Here is a 20,039-nt window from a genome sequence, read left to right on the forward strand (position 1 = left end):
AGATGGAGGACAGGATGGAAGCAAAGAGATAACGGAAAGAAATGTTGAGTTAACTAGATATCACCATAAACTTCACCAGTTCATTACTGACATTAAGACAATACGGTTTTGTATTTTCTGAAATGTTATGTTTAAATATGCAAATGAGGCATTATGTAACGGTAACTTTTGATATATTTTGGAGAAATCTACAGACGCAAACAGACAAAGTAGTAAAACAAACATCTGAATGTGTGTTTTGGATGTTTTCTTTCCATTAGTCTGGAAGACGACGTGTTATGGAGGCTAATGAACCCAAAGTCCAGTGCATGAAAAACGATGTCTTTGCCTGAGGTGTCTGGCCTTTAAAGTCCCAAACAGGTTAGAAATATTACTCGCTAAACAATTTATTGTGAAAGTTTTATTGAAGTTTAACAAAACTCTAAATGTATGCTTAATGACAGTAAATACGCTGAAGATAAACAACATAAATGTGTGTAAACGATGAGTTCATTGACCTGGAGAGACGAGCGAAACCTCCTTTAACTTATTATTTAACTGTGTGTCTAAGAATGAGTCAGTCTGTGTCACAGAGGAGCTTCATGGTCACCATCACAGATCTATTTGTTCTCTCTGACGGTTTTGTAAAAAGGGAGTGTTGTGTATAAACAGAGCGGAGGAGACAGAGGGAGCGAGGGAGTGGGATTCCCATAAACTACAAGTTCAACCCCCCCCCCCGTGCTATTGACAGAAGCTCGTCCCAGAAGCCCCTGGGAGGCTGTTACTACAGACCTTCAATGGTGGCTGATCGTGTCATTTGGCTGCATGCTTTCAGGCACTTATCTCTCTATTCTCCATTTTGGATTTAAACACTGAACCCCCTCTCGGGGCCGGCTTCCCAGCATCAACCCCCCCCCCCCCCCATCCCGCTGCGATACAGCTGTGCGTAACGACAAGAGCCCCACTCTTAAACGGCCCTCCTTGATGAAGATGGGCTCTCCAGTGCGGTCGTTAGCCGGGACGGGCCCCGCTAATGATGAGTCGTTTACAATATGGCACTCCGGCATAATCGGCCTCCCGTCATCAGAACTCGTGGCGGATGAGGAGCTTCCAGCCTTGTAGCACTTTTACCCGCCGGTCCGTGCGAAAGACAAGCAGATTTCAGAGAGCGGCGATAAAGAGAAAACGAGCAAACGCATTATCAGTTACGACGATGCCGTCCTTAAGCGCGTCAAACGTCGCCCGCATCAAAAACAATAATGTGCTCTGGAGGCGAAGCGGTGATCGGTGGGGGAAAAAAAAGCACCTTCAATGGTCTCCATCACATTACGGGACGAATGTGCGATTGAGACGTATGTAACGACTGCATTGTTATTAATTCCCACATCACCCGCTGACTGCTGCGTGGGTGTGATGGGAACCGATATCATCACGAGCACAATGCTTCATTGATCCCTGAAGGGGAACATTTGTAAGTCACAGATGCTTAGCATGAAGAAGTAAAAGAAAAGGACGAGGGAAAATTAAGTGTAAACAATGCAACAATATAGAACAAGGGTTCTCCAAGAGGAACCCATCACAGGGGAGAACGCATACACTTTGAAACAGAGGGTCGTTTGATTCAACTTTGGACTCAACTTGACAGCATTTCATACTTTTCAAGTAATTGATTTTCAAAGCTTTCAGGGGATGAACAGCAGCGAGACTGGTACCCAACTATGAAGAGAGGAATCTCTTGTCCGTTCTACTTCGGCTGTTTTGTGGGTGAACTTCATGTTTTGGCCTGTGACAAGGCTCAAAAACCAGATTCTTTGCTCCCTGTATTCTGTGGGTCCAGACCACAGACTGTATATAAGAAGTGGGCGTAATCGTCATGTAACCCGTTGGTTTATGGACTGATGTTTTGAAGTCTCAAGTTCGCCATTTTGGCCGTCTCCATCTTGTCTTTTTGCAACCAGTGAACAGAAGTTACCATATTCACACTGATGAGGAGCGACGTAGAGATGCCGTATACGTCTCTGGACCATAATGTACTAAATGAACATCATGCTGTATTGAAGACTTGAAACTAGAGATTGAGACCATAAACTCATGTTTACAATGTTTACTGAGGTAATGAATCAAGAGAGAAGTAGAGTCATTTTCTCATAGACTTCTATACAACCAGAGGAGTCGCCCCCTGGTGGACACTAGAGAGAATGCAGCTTTAACACATGAAGCATCGCCTTCACTCAGCAGAACTGAAGGTTGTCGCCTGGTCCTATCCATATAAGCCACACCCATCTTAGTCCAGATTGCTTTCCTGCCATTTTGAATTGTGTCCGAATCGCTGCTCCAGTAAATTTGGTGCAGAACATCTGTGGGCCAAGCCGGGGAAAGTTTTTTCATCGAAGCCGGCTAAAGCAAACTTTGTTAGTCTGCTGTGTTCGGGCTTAAATTACAATAAAGATGAATATCTTCTGCTATTACAATCTCATTTGGTGGAAATGTGCAGATATGATGCCTGAGTGGCAAATCTGGTGCCATTTGGCCGATAGGTGGCGCTGCTGCAGCAGTATCATTGAACTAGTCTGTATTTGTGAGTGTGTAACTTTTGCATTTCTCAAGAACCGTTCGTCCGATCTACTTCACACTAATAAATCCAGACTTTAAACTCACCAATCTGAAGACGACTTCCAGTAAGAGCTTCATCTTATTGATGTGTGTCACATATTATCAGAGCTTCCATTAACCCAAAGCCAAACGTGGGACAATAATCAGTAATGGACCCAATATGCTTGTTTTATTGGCGCAAATGTTCTTTAATTTTTTTTTCATGATACAGCATAATCTTATTGTTAATAGCTAATTATTTTTCCGGACCCACTGACATGGATCCCACTTTGAGGATCACTGCGATATATAAAACGTTCAAAATGTAATAAAATGACTAAAGCTATAAGGAGTGATGAAAGGGGGAACTGGTGTGAGCGTGGCAGACGAGAGGAAAAGAGCTGCTTATTTAATATATGAGGAGAGAGGGAGAGAGTGGCAGTGATGCATGGCTTTGTTAGTCAATTGATAAAGGAGAGGAAATTTCAAAAAAAATAAAAATAAAACATTCAGCAGCGGGAGATATGGCCACCATACATCACCTATTTGCAAACAACGAGGGCTAATATTAATCCCTGGGAGGGACAGAATGACCCTCACCCCCCCCCCCCCACACACACACACACCATGACCTAATTAAGCCAAGACAATAGGCCTTAATTGGAAAAAGAAAACCTGAAAGAAAACAACAAAATGGCAAACGTCTCATCCCTTTTATTGTGAAAGTGAACACCTTTGTCTTATTTATTTATTTTCTTTACAGATATTGAAGTGCTCTTTAATGTAGTAATGGAAGAGTCTGTGAGAAGAGGTCCAGATAAGGAGAGTGAAGAAGAGTCTGTTGGGTGCACACGGTTAGCTGGATGTACTTACTGTTGCCTATGTCAGGAAAAGACTGTGTGTGTGTGTGTGTGTGTGTGTGTGTGTGCACCACTACGCTGACACACCCTGTAATGTATTAGATGTTGAATCCCTCTGATACATCGCTGCAGGCGGCATCTGTCATCTTTCCCTCTTCCCTCATTCGGTTCGACGACGTGCAGGGAGACTTTTAAATTGTCAAGGCTGAAATTTAATTATTTAATCCCCCGTGATCGATCATTAGTTAAAACACCCGATCCACAGCACACACACACACACACACACACACACACACATTTCGCCACCCATTAAGACACAGACAGCATTGGAGAGGTGGTGGTGAGAAGAATCATTCACAAAAAAACAATAAATACTTTCAAATGCCCCCCCCACTAGCAGTTTCCGTTTAATTCAACAAACAAACAAACAAATAAATAAACGTGTAAATAAATATGGCTGCTGTGTGTGTGTGGGTGTGTGTGTGTGTGTGTGTGTGTGTGTGTGTGTGTGTGTTGGGGATGTATTGGGGGCGTCTTTGTTGCGACTCATAGTCCAGATGGATGACTTGTACGGGGGAGTGTATTTATTTTGCGGCGAGGCGACATCGGGAGATTTGTTATTCCCTGGCGTTGCCGAGTTTTTCACATTGCTCCACATCCCTGGGACCATATTTCATCCCCGCACCCCCAATCCCCAAACAGATTTATTTACAGGCTCTCTTCCTGTACACATATATACCCCCCCCCCCCCCCCCCCTTTAACACATGCACACACGCTGCTGCAGACACATGTGTACACGCTATAAACAGCAGACGTGTTCCACCACAGACCTTAAACAAATGTACCAACACACTTGTTTATCTCGCCGGTTGCAGTGCTCTCTGTGAGTTTCCAATAAGGATATTTAACAATATTGCTCTTCTGTTTAGGTGCACAGTGTCTTCATGATGGGGCTATAACTGCTCTCATTTATTTCACAAAGCAAGGCCTCTTCTCCAACCCCGAAAGAGAGACAACATACAGAAACAACAACTGGGAAAGATTTGCAATAAATCCCAAATGATTACTATAAATATGCCATCTTCATTTTTATTGTTAAATTCGACTCTAGTAAATTAAAGTTTCACAAACACAAACCTCGTCACATACTTTCAGGCTTTGTCAAACCCACTTTCGTTAACGCAGTCAACACGTGGTTAACGTTGTGAATTCAAACAAAAACACTTATGAGGGCTTCAAACAAGTACGTCAATTCTAAGTAAAGGGTAAACAACGGTACATAAGTACGGATAGCATGACACAAACAATGATTTCATAATAACTCTGGTCTCCTGGTTTAAAGTCCTGTTTTTGTTTGACCCTCCGTCCCCGTGTGGTTTTATTTTAGGTCTTTATACGACATCCTGAGCATCTTCTCTGAGGATCTAATAATGAAACCTGGAGGTTTACAGTAGCTGTGTTTCCATTCACATATTTTTATCTGCGTCTTGAAATATCACATTAGAAAATCTGTATGGAAATGACAAATTCAATAAAACTTCTTCAAATAATGAAAAACTAGGTGTTTTTGGAGAGTTAAATTAATAAATGGATTAAGTTCTGAAGTAGGAAACATTTAACTCACATGACTGATCAGCTATCTCTACAAATTCCCCTAAAATCTCTCTCTGGTAGAAGGTTAGATGGACAAGCTGACTTTGCTTTGTTTCTGGTTCCCAACCTCTACTTCTTCTTCTACTCTGTTTACTGTTGGAGTGTCCACCAGGGGGCGACTCCTCAGATTGTATAGAAGTCTATGAGAAAATGACTCTACTTCTCTCTTGATTTATTACCTCAGTAAACATTGTAAACATGAGTTTATGGTCTCAATCTCTAGTTTCAAGTCTTCTTCAATACAGCATGATGTTCATTTAGTAACTTATGGTCCATTTAGAGTCAAACAGACCATAAAGCAGGGGATGCTTTAGGGCGGGGCTACACAGTGATTGACAGGTCTCTAGACCAGAAACGTATCCGTCGTCTCTACTTTCCAAATATGGTAACTTCTGTTCATCGGATGCTAAAAAGCCAAGATGGCGACGGCGAAATCGCCAAACTCAAAGCTTCATACACAAACCAATGGGTGACATCACGTTGACTACAGCCACTTCTGATGTGCAGCGCGGCAGCATTGCTTTTTGGCCTGCTATGCTTATTATTATTATCATCATTATTATTATTAATCATGCTTATTTGAGAGTCCACCAATACAGCCTGACCAAAGTATCAGAGTCTACGCCGGGAGTCATTGACTTTTCCATGATAGCTTCCTAAATGTCATCATCAGTGTGACTTCTATCACGTCCGTCAGTGTCTCTGCATCTTGAGACGCTTGTAGCTGCACATCATCAGACTTAAATCGCACTAACAAACACACGCTGTGAGCTAGCGCAGGCATTTGTTTCATCCTTACATCCAGTTTATTTCTTAAACGAGTTGCTGTCAGAGGGAGAGTTTGCCCTAGAAAAAAAACAAAAGAGAGAAAAAGAGAGACAGAGAGAGAGAGAGAGAGGGGGAGAGAGATGGAAATGGAAGATTAAGAGAAATGACGAGAGAACGGACAAAGAGGAAGGGTGCAAAACAAAGAGTATAAGACCCAATCGGAAACCATCCCTCACTCCCCCTTTCTCCAAGAGGGAACCCAGAGCCTCAGTCTCTTAATAAAGGGGGGGTGGATGTGGTGAAATGCCAGGCACTCTGCTTAGAAATGAATAACCTGGGGATATGTGTGTGTGTGTGTGTGTGTGTGTGTGTGTGTATGTGTGTGCAGGAACGAGGAGGATGTTAGGGGTTCCACGGCCCTGGGTCTCTCCCTATCTTTGTGAGTAATGATTCAGACTGCCAGTGTGGTGGTGTCGCCCCATCTATAACCATTTACACACACACACACACACACACACACACACACACACACACACACACACACACACACACACACACACACACACACACACAGAGAAGATTAATCAGACAGGAAGCAGGGCAGGTGGATGGACACGGCAGCAGGCCGGGTTCATCCATTCAGTCCTAAAACAGACAGGCTGTAAACACATGGCGGGGGGGGGGGGGGGGGGGGGGGGGGGGGGGTGTTTAGGTGAAAGCAGAGACGCTGACCGACCGGCAGCCTCGCTGACAGCTTCACTAACACAACACACAGGAAGAATATCATATTTTCACACATACAGTTTCTTTCACTGCTGCCACACACGCTTCACCGCGGTAGAATACACCAGAGACGACCTGAGAGCATGAAGCAGTAACGATAAAGACACATCTGAAATATATAAAGTACATATTTAAGTTTTAACACAGGTCAAAGGTTGATTTTATTGTATTCTACTTGGGTCACCAAATGAATGATTATTGTTATGATAAGAATTATTTAACGTTTATATCTGCAGTACACGTTTGAGCCACATGAGGGAGCCTGAATGTTTGTGTTGTCGTGATAATTTATTAGCCCAGTATCAAAGCAGGTCGTGAAATAGTCACGGAATGCAGTCTATTGGTTATCGTGTACATAGGTTTTTTTTTTTTTGAGTCGCTGAGGAGCAAAAAAATGCAGATAGAAAAACATTCAGGATCCTTTTTTCCTGGTGGACACACAGATGAAATGCATCCACATGACTAAGCAACAGTCAGAACACGTGACGTAGTATTTAGTATCTAAAAAAGACCACTCATGGTGTGCAGAACGGGAGGTGGATGGGTCCAACAAACACAGGACTTTCAACCTCGAGACCGGTGTTCGACACCAACATTCAGTTTTCCGAACCCTGATAACGTTCGTTTTGTTGCCTAAATCAAACTGTACGTAGTTATTTTGAGCCCAACCATTATGTTTCTACTCTGTTTACTGTTGGATGTGTAGCCTACAGCGCCAACTTCTGACCAAACTACGCTATTTACGAATTTATTCCAGGTGGCATCCTCTGGTTTTGCAGAGTGAAGTTTCTTAAAGCTGCATTCTCTCTAGTGTCCACCAGGGGGCGACTCCTCTGGTTGTATAGAAGTCTATGAGAAAATGACTCTACTTCTCTCTTGATTTATTACCTCAGTAAACATTGTAAACATGAGTTTATGATCTCAATCTCTAGTTTCAAGTCTTCTTCAATACAGCATGATGTTCATTTAGTACATTATGGTCCATTTAGAGTCAAACAGACCATAAAGCAGGGGATGCTTTAGTCGTTAAAGGAAATTAAAAGAAAGAAATAGTCTGTTAACTCCACCTAACTGCATTCATTTGGTCTTGTTTAACATGCAGATATGTATTGAAAAAATGTCCACAAATTAGCTCTTCTCATGATTTATAGATAAGGGCAGTTGTGAATTAGGTCGCGATGGTTTGTCATTATTTAAAAGGTGGGTCTCCAGAACAACTGTTTGTGAAACACTGGTCTGGACTAATCTCTAACAGTCCCGATTTTCATTTTGTTAAAAGGAAGCAAATGTCTCTTGTTCACATTCTTTCAAGTCTGTCTCAAAACATTACTCACATGCCACCGTAAATCATTCCGCCCGTCCTACTGGCTGGAAAGATATTCCTCTCTAACGTACTTCCAATTCAAGTGATGGGAGAAAAAATACACAGCCCTCTTTTTATAGTAACAATATATTAGCTCAGCTTAATCTTAAATGAGGCGTTAATTAGTCAAAGCAAGTGGGTGTTTTACAAAGTCGATGTGTTTTGCAGTACGATGTGACCTCTTTTTGTTTCCCCAGACAGCGTTTCTGCCACAGAGGGACAGTAGAACAAACTAGAACGAGTGGAACCTTGAAGATTTACACTTGTTTTAGTTTGAAGCCTCATATTATCTTCACCTGAACTTTTCAAGTGATTTTTTGCACTGAATGAGGTCTGTAGATTTTTGTCATCTATCACTTAAATTGAAATTGTGTTCGGAGTGGTTGTCTTCACGGCCACTGTGGAGAGGAGAAGCAATTACAGCGACCAACCAGAATTGTTTAAAGCACAGAAATAGAAATAGAGCAGGAGTAGAACAGACATTGAACTGTTTCGGTACAAAAGAAAATGGCGATAGATGTTAGTTATGGTGACGACATGCGTCAGTTAGGCCGTAAAGTGTTGTCGCAGCGGGCGGCAGTGAGGCGAAGGCACCATTAGACGCAGTGTTACTTCTGGCCACCAGCCTGCTGTTTGGCTCATTTTCTGTAACCAGTGTAGCATCAAAGCATGGTGGAATTATCAAGCTAGCTAGCTAGCAAGTTGTACCCTAGCTGGCTTGCTAATCCCACCATGCTTTAATGCTACACTGGTTACAGAAAATGAACCCAACAAAGTCGTCACTCATCTGTTGATAGCAGTGTTATTGAGAGTGTGTAAATGAAGCATTAAGTTGTTGAAGTTTACTCTTTTACTCTCGCTCCTCATGATGTTTCTACTACACTGCTCGTTTTAATCGTTATTGCAAAACCTCTCCTCAGTGAGTCCGCTACTTGCCGCAAGTCGGTTTAGTTTATAAAGAAATTAGCACTCTACAACGCTCTAAATGGCAACGCTACAAATACAAATGGCCACCGCTCTGACCATCCTGCTACATTGATCTGAATGTGATGGCCTTGGTTTTGAGACACACTTGACAAAAAACCCTGAACTTCTCCTTGAATGTTCACATCGTGACATAAAATTGGTGTTAAAGGTTTTGCAAGAAACAGAGAATGTAGATTTAAAGACCAAACGGCTCCTCTTTTAAAATGTCAGTTCATTTTGTGTTCATAGTTTTGAAAAGGTAAACATGTCCGGGTGGGGGTGCGCTTCTGAAAAAAAAAAAGAAACTCAGCCGGTAAGTAAAACAACCATTACATTACGTGATGTAAGTGAACACGAGTCCCTTCGTAAACAGCGTCTGCCCTGTGGGTTTAGAGTAGGTCGGGGTGTGGTCCAGTGGTCAGGGAAATGGCCGGATGACCTGAACTGTGCTGAGTCATGTCCCAGGTGAGGGATAGAGCTGCCTCCACTGCGGCTCCGGGACGTGCACTTAACCTGCAGTAATTACTGGAAACAAGGCTGAGAACATGGCAACATGGAAGTTGTGGAAGTGGCTCGAAGATTTGAAATTACTCCGATCCTCTTGAGGCACGCTGCGGGGAAGCCTGCCAGGATTGTATAATGCGGATGCTCGAGTTTCTTAACATCCTCTGGATTTATCAGGCAGGAGCAACTGAGATGTATATCCTTCTGTAATACAGAGATAGTTGTTATATAAATACTTCAAAACCATTGTGGCATTCACACTCCAACGCTGACTGGGGTAACAGGGAAAAAGGGAGGAGAAGAGGAGCGAATAAAGCGAGGTGGAGGTAGAGAGGAGTAGTAGAAATAGGTTAAAGGAGAAAAAAAACAGAGGACAGAATGAGTGGATAAAAGAGGAAAAGGAGCAAAGAGAAAGAAAGAGAGAAGGACCCTGCGAATGAGACCCAAATGGCTGCTAAAAATCATTAATCTTGTGGGGATCTGTGTCAGCGAACGGCGGCGACACAAAGAGCTCTCGGAGCAGCACAGAGAGCAGCTCAGTGACCCGAACCCAATTGGCTGAGAAAGGCCCACCAGGCTTTAATAGACTTTTGCTGATCCGACACTTGTTTGCTGGGAGCCACAAAGAGGCGATTGCAGAAGGCTGACAGGGGCCTGCAGGCCCAGGGGCTCCCCTCCTGGCCCATGATAAATGACCCAGGGGTGGGCAGGGGCCAGGGCCAGAGAAGAGAGGGGTGAGAGAGAGCCAAGAGGCAAGGAGGTCACCGGGCGAGGAGAGGGTGGACAGAGGAGGAGTGAAAAAGGGGGGAGAGCGGAGAGTAGAGATGTTTGATGAAAGCGACGTCCTTTAAGTCCACGGTGAATGACAACGGGTCGAGAGATTGCGACGTGCAGGCGGCGTTGGGTTTGAAGCTTCCCGATCATCCAGAACGGGAGCAAAAAACACAAGGAGAGAAAACAGGAGAATGGGTGACAGGAGGGGTGAGGAGCAAACCATAGAAATAAAGTAGGAGTGAAAGGGACATTCCCATTCAAATGAACGTAGCAGGATGGTCAGAGCGGCGGCCATTTTTATGTGTTGCGACCGTTGACTTCTGTATGAACTAAAATACAACTACGGTTGTTTTACTTACCGGCTGACTTTTTTTCCAGAAGCGCACACTGACACTGACACGATTATCCATTTGAAGTGTAGAAACACATTTATTTTCTTTATATCGCATTTTTTTAAAGAGACTTAAAGAGGAGTTGTTTGGTCTTTAAACGCACATTCTCTCTCTCTTCTCACACAACCTTTTCCACTTAGTCATGATGAACATTAAAGTATAGGTTCACATTTTTAAACGTCTATCTTAAAACCAAAGAAATTGAATTGGAGTAGAAGGGACATTCACATTCAAACCAAGGTAGCAGGATGTGTACCATTTCAATTGCGACTGTTGTAACGGGTTAACTTAAGCAAAAGCTAGCTCGGTAACTCCACCATGCTTTAATGCTACACTGGTTACAGGAAATGAGTCGGACAGGTTTACAGTACAACAACTAACACCAATTGCCATTTGTCTTTTGTACTAGTCATATAACCACGGAAAACAGTTCATTATACTATTCGTTATACTATTATTGTATTTCTATGGAGTGAGCAGCTGAAAAGAGGAGACGGCTCTGAGGCAGAGACAACCACTGAAGAAAAAAGTGTAAGTCTTATCCGTAAAAATGCCCTTTACAGCACCCACCCACCTCCAGATCAATCATGCCCACATGCTCCTACACTGGCATGAATCTGAACTCAGGTCAGCTGGCAGTGCTCTCTGGTGTCTTATCATAAACATACATTACACACTTGACAGGAAAATAAAGAAAAGCCTTCTCTTTACTCTGATATAAGTGATGTGTATTTTCCAGAATATATATGATCTGGAAGTTTGATACAAACCAGAGATTTGTTCTTTCAACTCCATATGAATTAGATAATTAGAGAACGCCACAAACAACAAAGGATGCTCCTCCACACTGACATGTTAATGCCAGACGGCGTTTCAGAGAGCCCACTGACTGTACAAAGCTAAATAACACAGTAAAGAAAAAGAATATGTCATGGGGCAACACGAGGGCGTATGGCAAGTACTGTTTTACTAGAAGCAGGCGCTCCTCGAGAGTGGAAAATATCATAACTATGTATTCAATACATCATGAGAATTGACTTACTCGCATGTTTCTTCAGAGGTACAGTAGCCAGTTATTGGCTTTCGAAAATACAGATGTAAATTGTGGTTATGACCAGAGAGTATGGGCTTTAATTATGTTATGCCTGCACTCTGATATTTGGTTCCTGTGGTGTCGCCTACATTCTGGCTGCACGGCCCCGGTTTATGATAAGACCTGCATGAGCCTCAGCCACTGGAAGGGAGCCAAACTATTGTACATAGCATTGCAATTTACATTAATGAAATGACCGCAGCAAAAGGCAGATTTATAGTTCTTTTTTTTCTTCTTCTGGGATTAAGCCAGTACAGTGCTCACTGACATTTATTTGCTGTTATATTTACAGCATGTCAATCAGAGACATCTAATCTCAGAAAAGGCCTACAATTAAGCCTTGGCCTCAACATCATGTTCTTATATCATCTCTGCCTCTCTGTCATTTCTTTAAAAGAAAGAAAAAAAGAAGTTGGAGCTGTCTGCATGAGGTTAGAGGCAGGAAAGGAGACTGCATGTCACTGATGGTGCACATCAAACTATTAGCAGTGAGTAAACGCGCCACCAGAGGCGCCCTGTCACAAGAAATAAGCTGTAATTCCTCTGCAAACTCTGCTCAGCGGGTAAATGAGAGGGACTGCTGTGATAACACCGGTGAAGAATTACGACTGTCAGAAAGTAGGCCTATGCACGAGGCGGACTGATTTCTTTTTTTTTTTTTAAAGGTAAACAATTGATTTTCACTGTTAAATCGATACTTTTTCATATTAATGCCAGATGTTGGCACTCATCTCACCTCTTGTTGTTTTTTTTCCCCCTGAAAGACTCGTCTGTTAATGATCCCTGATGGGGAAGTGATCTTTCTTCCGCGGCCTGTTTACACAGACGACACGTCTTAATAATACATGTTGTCACAGAGTTAATTGATCAGTCTGGAGAGAACAAGAACACCAGAGGAGCTGTAAAACGGGAGAGATTAGATCAGAGAGGCAAACGATGAAAAAAAAAATAATAATAGAATTTTAGAAAATCGTCTCTTTGGTATTTTCTTTTCGTCATTAAAACAAGTTCATTAATGGAAACACACACGTGATTCGTGGTGGAGAGACAGGTACAGTTAAAGCATGTTTAATACGTTGTAGCTGTAGAATTCCGGTACATAATTGAACGTGAATCTGCGCAAGGGCAATTTAAATTATGGCAAATTGACAATTGTGATGTTTCATTCATCAGATAATATGCAACATAAACCAGGTGAGCTGAACATAGAGAGAGATGCAGCATTGTTTTAGTTCATCAAGTGAAACCTCACTTATGATTCAGTTTAAAATCAGCAGTTGATGCGTCACGAATGCTGTTGGGGGTAAAACTTTTGGACATCGCCGCATGCACGAGCTCTGCGCGTCTCTCTCTCTCTCATCGCTCCCTCCGTGCGTCAAAAAGCTCATCAAAAGCGGCACCTCCGAAATAGCACCGTCTCTCTCCATCTCCTCACCCTGCCTGACACGGGGGCCTTCCATCCCGGCTCTACCTTCCGCAGTTAGTTCTGCAACATTTGTCCAGGAAGGGTCGGGGAGGGAGGAGGGGGGGGGGGGGGGGGGGCGTTAGAGTCCATCATTACGCACGCGAGTAACGAGCGAATAAAACCTCACAGTCACAATAATAATAAAAAAGGTATTCCTTATAGTCGATGCATCCTTCCATGTAGACTAGGTTGGAGCTCATACAGATCCAATCGCCCCCGGGCCTCCGGACAGCACGTGCACGCGTGTAGGTCCTGGAGCAGAATAGAGATCCGGATTTGTGGAGGAGAATCGTGGCTCTCTTACGGGCCTCCTGCGTGGAAGCAGCGGGGCCCTGTTGCAGGTGTGAGATGTTGAGCTGTTGGGAAAGCAACTGCAGCCGCCGCAGCCTGCACGCGCCAACTGTTAAACATGTCGTTTAAAAAAAAAGGTGATTTTTATTTCTTGTTATTCATTCCTTTGAAATCCGTAGGATGGGACTCTCATTAGAGGGGCGAATAAGCAAGCATCGACACTTTTTATTTTCTCTCTCTCCCCGCTGTCCATAAGCACGCGGATCACTTAATAGATCATTAACCACCGATATGCTGCTGACATGGACGCTTTTTTTTTTTTTTACATCTCGCCTCTCCATTACAGCCCGTTATTACCGGAGGGGGAGAGCCGCCGGCAGGCCTGCCTGGATCTATTAGACGGTGGACTCGGGCTATATTAGAGAGCGTTACGACCTAATGGGGGCTGCCGGCGGGTCGGCCTCGCTAGGAAGCGGTTTTTTAGAGCAGCTCGGCGCGGCACGGCACGGCTCGGCACGACTCGCTCAGGGCGCTTTTGAAGTTGGAGCAGAGAATTGAGAAGCTCGCCTGCAGTTAAAGGGGAATAAAAAGAGGATGAACGCTACCTGCACGAGGAAATAAAAGACTTTAGTTTGTATTGGAGTGCATCAGTGTGAGCTGATGTATCCAGATGTCTAAATAGGCTTTAGATTAAAAAAATTATCACACGAGGAACAAATATATCCAGAGTCGCTTTAAAGTGCACTTTAATTATCAAAAAAAGTAAATTATTATTATGTCATTTTGTTCCAAAATAGTGTCTGTTTGCGTTTAGAATCGTATAATATTAATAATAATCTTAAAATAACGAGAACCATCATTATGATACTATTAATATTAATAAACGATGACAAATAGGTAAGTGATATTCGTTTCTCATGATATTCTTTTTAAAAAATCTCTTTAAAATGTGTAAATACTCTGTAATCATTTGATTTAATATATTTGTAGCTTTATTTAATTTTTATTTTCATATGTGTATAAAGTCAGACTTTTCATCTAAGCTGGAATATCAATATTTAATATATTCCCCAAACTGTAACTTCAAATGTGTTAAAATAAAAAACAATCTTAACTAAAGCACGTTCGGATATTATGAGTTATGATTTATGAGTGGATTTGCAGTTCATCACGGGCGCACAGCTCGAGCTGATTAAGAACGGAAGCCAAACAAACGAGCCCTTCATTATCGGATCGTCATCTTTGGCAGCCTCCTCTCACGCGCAGCAGCCTGATCAATACGCTCCGGTCGCGGCTGTACTCAGCCGTGGATATGAGGAGGAAACCAAATGATGATCCCATCGATCCTTCAGATTGACTCATTTACACGCACTTTCTTCCTCTCTTTTTTTGCAGGACATTTGCTCACTTTTTTATTTTTCTTACTTCTTGCAATTAAAATACAAATCAAACCAATGAGACACATCCTGGAGGATCTGATCCTGTTGTGTTTTTCCCTCCCACCTGTTAGACAGCGAGGTGACTGGACACGTGACACTCTGTGTTTATGAGACTCAATCGACGGATTAATTGTTTTTCGTCATAATTGCAGGATGTGACCTTTAAAACGGGCAATAAGCGCTGAGGAGATAATACAAATACAAAAAATAAAAGGTAATGTATGTGAGCAGCTCCATCGGTTCGCGTGTTGTCCACGCAGGGGCAGCCTTGAGCCGGTTTTCTGGCTGAATCCAACAGGCCGTCCGAGCCGAGAGGAGCCCGATGTGTAACGAAGTCAACTTGATATCTTCAGAAAACACGCACTTAACCCACAATGATTAAAACACAGGGTTATAGAACTACACAGCCTAAATGATGCAACACATGTATGAAGTTCAGTGCAGAGGTCACCATATATATCCATTACAGAGCTCCAGATCTGACTGCAGGACAAGTGTGTTTATATGATTGCATCCTCCACCATGCAGGTTTTTATGTTTATTATGTAGAAAAATGACAACAACAGTAAATGAAAAGCTGGAAGAGAGCGGAGTAACAGGATAAAGTCACGTGGTCCTTGTTGGCGAGAAAAAGATCACGATTCAACGTGAGAGAAGTTGGCGACCTACAAAACATCACCTCGACCTTTGTATCTGCTGCAGAGTGCAGCCTCACGTGCGTGTGATTGGTTGCTTTGTGAAATTTGAAGCGAACTTATAAAAAGGCACTGCAACATAAAGCAGGTGCAAAAACAAGAGTCATTTAATAAGTCAAATAAATCATGTTTTTTAAAAGGCGAATGGTATTGTTGCAACATTAGGAATGCACGTGCACTGTATCTGTTTCTTTCGGTGTTTTTTCTGGACAATGCTGTAAGTTAAGATGCATTTGGAAACAGCTGAATGGTTTCCATATATTTTATATAAACTGAAGTAATAATATTATACATTTTGTTAAATTAGTAGGTTTTCTAAGGGAGTCTTGTGCCATAGAAGCGTTCCGTTGAGTTTACAGCATGTAGTGAGCGGCGCGTGCTACAGCGGAGTGGTGTCCGTGGAGTGGAGGCATTTCCCTCTCTCTCTCTCTCACTCTCTCTCTCTCCACTTTTCTCTCACCTTCTGCTTTTAGGGAAGTCGGGTCAGCTGACTGTCTGTAGCTGTCAGGACCGTGCCGTGAGCCCCTCCTCTCCCCCTCCCTCCTCCCTCCCTCCCTCCTCCTCTCTTCCAGCGCAGCGTCCACCGCTCCCATTGGAGAGCCGCGCGTTCAGGATCCAGCCCTTCCAGCGCGACGTCACGGTGCGCTATAAGCATAAAGCGCCGGCTGGCTCCGAGCGCAGTCTGCTGGATACCACGGAGTGGAGAGAGAGCGCGAGAGAGAGGCGAGCCTTTTTGAATCTCTGCAGTGCAGAGCTGGAAAAGCAGCTTCTCAGCGGGAAAAATAAGAATTCAGACGCCCTATTTTACTCCGCTTTATTCGCTTTCTGTTATTCTCCTGGAGAAAAAAACGGACTTATAACCCGAAGAAGTCGCGACGAGGACTGGTGCCCGTTTCAGCGAACAGACGTGGTATTGCTTTTATTATTATTATTATTTATCTTGTTGTTTTTGTGTGTGCGCGTGTGTGTGAATACACACTTCTACTGAAGGGACTGAGTTTTTTTTTTAAACTTTTGCACTGAGAGTCTTTTTGCTTCCTACCTCCGGCCTGGTCTCTCTGCCAGATTATCCCAGCAGAAGTAGGCTACATGACGCAAAACCCGTGTGCAGAGCTTTAGAGCGAAAGTTTTCCTCCACTACTTTTTTTTTTTTCATTTTTCCTTTTCTCTTTTTTTCCTCCACCGATCTCACGGTGTTTCATGCTACAGCAAGTCTGCGCACAGCGGTGGAGGAGCCCAAAGAACTATTGCATGAAACAAGAGAGGAGAGGAGAGAGTCACCAGTCGGTTTTCGCAACGCTCGCGGGCACCTCCGCGCATCTGCAGAAGAGCCGCGGCGGCAGCATGAGCGCGGAGATGAGCATTGGCCCGGAGCTACCCAGCAGCCCTCTGGCTCTGGAATACGTCAACGATTTTGACCTGATGAAGTTCGACGTGAAGAAGGAAGGCCTGGCCGGGCTGGAGCGCAACGGGGTGCGCCAGTGTAACCGACTCCAGACGCAGGGCTCCGTGTCGTCCACCCCGATCAGCACGCCCTGCAGCTCGGTGCCCTCCTCGCCCAGCTTCAGCCCCACGGAGCAAAAGAGCCACCTGGAGGAGCTGTACTGGATGCCGAACGGCGGGTACCACCAGCAGATAGACCCGCAGACGCTGAGCCTGACCCCGGAGGACGCGGTGGAGGCCCTGATCGGAGCCACGGCTCACGGCCACCCTCCGCCTCCGCACGTCCAGCAGCAGCTGCAGCAGCAAGGCACCTTCGAGGGCTACAGGGGGGCCCCGCACCACCAGCACAGCCACCACGGCCACGGCCAACAGCACCATCACCCGTACGCGGGGGGCATCCCGCACCACGGCGACGAGCTGTCCGGGCACCCGGGCGGACACAGCCACCCGCACAGCCAGCACCAGCACCACCACCACCACAGCCAGGACCCCGACAGCCCGTCCCCGATGTCCCCGGACTCCCACCAGTCGCTGCATCACCACCGCCATCACCACCACCATCTGGGCCAGTCGGCGGGGCACCACGGCTCCGGGGGCGGACTCAACGTGGAGGACCGCTTCTCCGACGACCAGCTGGTGTCCATGTCGGTGCGGGAGCTCAACAGACACCTGCGGGGCTTCACCAAGGACGAGGTCATCCGCCTCAAGCAGAAGCGCCGGACCCTGAAGAACCGGGGCTACGCGCAGTCCTGCCGGTACAAGCGGGTGCAGCAGAAGCACGTGCTGGAGAACGAGAAGACGCAGCTGGTCGACCAGGTGGAGCACCTGAAGGCGGAGATCAGCCGGCTGGCGCGCGAGAGGGACGCCTACAAACTCAAGTGTGAGAAACTGACGGGGTCGGGGCCCAACAACGGGTTCCGCGAGGCCGGCTCCACCAGTGACAACCCCTCATCTCCAGAGTTCTTCATGTGAGTCAGTCCTCGCAAACAACCCACCCCCCCACCCCCACCTTTCCTTTCTCCACAAATGACTGAACAAAACGATAATAATCCAGAGCTCCCATACTGTTTATGATTATACTAATAATAACAATTATATTCATATTAGAAGAATAATCCATCAGATAGTATTCTCATATATAATCACCTCTCCATCCACGTGTCAACTGAGATACAAAGAGCAACGTAGATCAGTCGCAGCATCTTTGTAGATTAGTTGCTTGTAGTGAAGAGACTTTTTTCCCTCCTCTTCCTCATCAAAGAGGAGGAAGAGGATCGGCTGATGAACTGTTTTTTTTTTTATTTTTCTCCATTTTGAGGCTACAGCTTTGAGATGACCTGTACGTAGTGTTTTTGGGGATGGCGCCGAGGCCGTTGTCTTGTAATTTTTTTATTTGTTTTTGCTCTCCAAGATGATGACATTGTTATGACACAACGAGCAGGCCGGGGCTCGCGACCCACATGCGACAAGTGGGCGCGTAAAAATCTGAGAAAATCTCCAAGACTCCACTTTATGCAAATTGTAATTTCTGTGTACTAACATGTCACGAGGAGGGGGGGGGGGGGGGGGGGACATTTTATGCAACATCTCATTGATTTATTGCCTGCTTGGTTATATTCGAATATATATTGAAACAAAAAATCTGCATTAAATATTAATCCTGCATGCTGGACATGTACGGTAATAATTTCTATTTTGTACTTTCATCTTCTCGTGTATATTAAGAGCATGTTGTTGATCTGCGCTTCTCCATAGTTTTTGGGATGGGGGGGGGGGGGGTTAGAGAATGCAGCGGGGACAGAACAGCAGGACTGCCGGTGCAGTGTCACACACGGTGTATTTTTCTTTTTTTTGGCTTGTAAATATTATGCAACCGCGAAAAACTGCACAAGATTGAGGAGGCTGGTTTGAACTTCTTTCTTTCTTTGTGTTGTCTGTTTTTATTTCTCGTTGTTATTTTTTATCATGATTGAGTGAGGAGTGCATTTGTTTTTTGTTTTCTCTGTTGCATTTAAATACAACATAACTTTGTGTGTCAAGTGCACTTTTGGATGATGATTTTTTTTTTGTTGTTGCAAAGTTTTCATTTTGAAGTTTGCGCACACCTCCCTTCAGGAAGACATACCATGACGCTATATTGTGAAATGACTCGGGACTGTATGTGTAAACCTGCTGAGTGATATGTGGACACGTGTTCGCAGAGGCTGAGGAGACAAACATGTGGCCGCGATGTTATTGGAGCCAGATTGCAGAGGAGGCGCATTAAAGGCGAGGGCTTTTTTCTGCATATACTGTTCAGCGCACAGGATGCGGGTTTATGCTCAACGTGGCTTTTGCGCCACTAATTTATATAAAGTGCTGCTCTGCCTTTCTATTAACCCTTTCAGGAACCACATACAAACCCAAACAAAGCCTCTCGTTTCGATAACAAAGAATCACTAATATGAATGCATCCTATTTTGAACCGTCTTCAGAAAACTCACGTGTCAGGGGGTTCATGGAGAGTCAATATTTAGACAGCGCGAGCAGTTATGTTCTATGTTTTCCTTCATATTTTTTTTCTGCCGGTCAGTAAAAAAAGGGGACTCAGGTTGTGCAAATTCTCAAAATGAAAGCAATGTTCATGTTATGTAATACGTGTGTGTGTGTGTGTGTGTGTGTGTGTGATTGTGTGTCTGTTTTATTATTATTATTATTTGATGATTCTGGTTCTGCTGGCCAGATGCATAGTTTAAAAAAAAGTTTTTATTTTAATGATTTAAATTAACAGACTGTCAGATCATATCGAATGAGCATGGTGCTTGCATTTGAAACTATCGTGGGGAAAGTCACGCATTTTAACAATCTCCTTCCTTTGGGTTTGTTACTGATTCAACTGTGTTGAAATCGAACTGAAACTGCAGCAGCCGGTTGTTGTTTTGTTTTCACCTGTTCATGTACTTTAGCGATGATGATGGGGGGGGGGGGATCAATTTTCA

General features: G+C 44.2%; 1 protein-coding gene across 1 annotated transcript; it reads left to right on the forward strand.

Moving 5' to 3' along the window:
- The first annotated feature begins 280 nt into the window (after positions 1-280).
- mafba (MAF bZIP transcription factor Ba) lies at positions 281-18,626 on the forward strand. The gene is made up of 3 exons (XM_076101168.1): positions 281-360; positions 6,242-6,292; positions 16,092-18,626. Exon 3 carries the CDS (start codon positions 16,819-16,821, stop codon positions 18,031-18,033), a length of 1,215 nt encoding a protein of 404 aa, XP_075957283.1. The 5' UTR covers positions 281-360; positions 6,242-6,292; positions 16,092-16,818; the 3' UTR covers positions 18,034-18,626.
- Positions 18,627-20,039: the final 1,413 nt, after the last annotated feature.

The sequence above is a fragment of the Anarhichas minor genome, unplaced genomic scaffold (genome assembly GCF_050575085.1).
Source record: "Anarhichas minor isolate MPS153535 unplaced genomic scaffold, ASM5057508v1 ptg000003l, whole genome shotgun sequence".
Lineage (NCBI taxonomy): Eukaryota > Metazoa > Chordata > Actinopteri > Perciformes > Anarhichadidae > Anarhichas > Anarhichas minor.

Coding starts and splice junctions, on each gene's coding strand:
- mafba (XM_076101168.1), top strand. CDS start 16,819: ATGCTACAGCAAGTCTGCGCACAGCGGTGGAGGAGCCCAAAGAACTAT.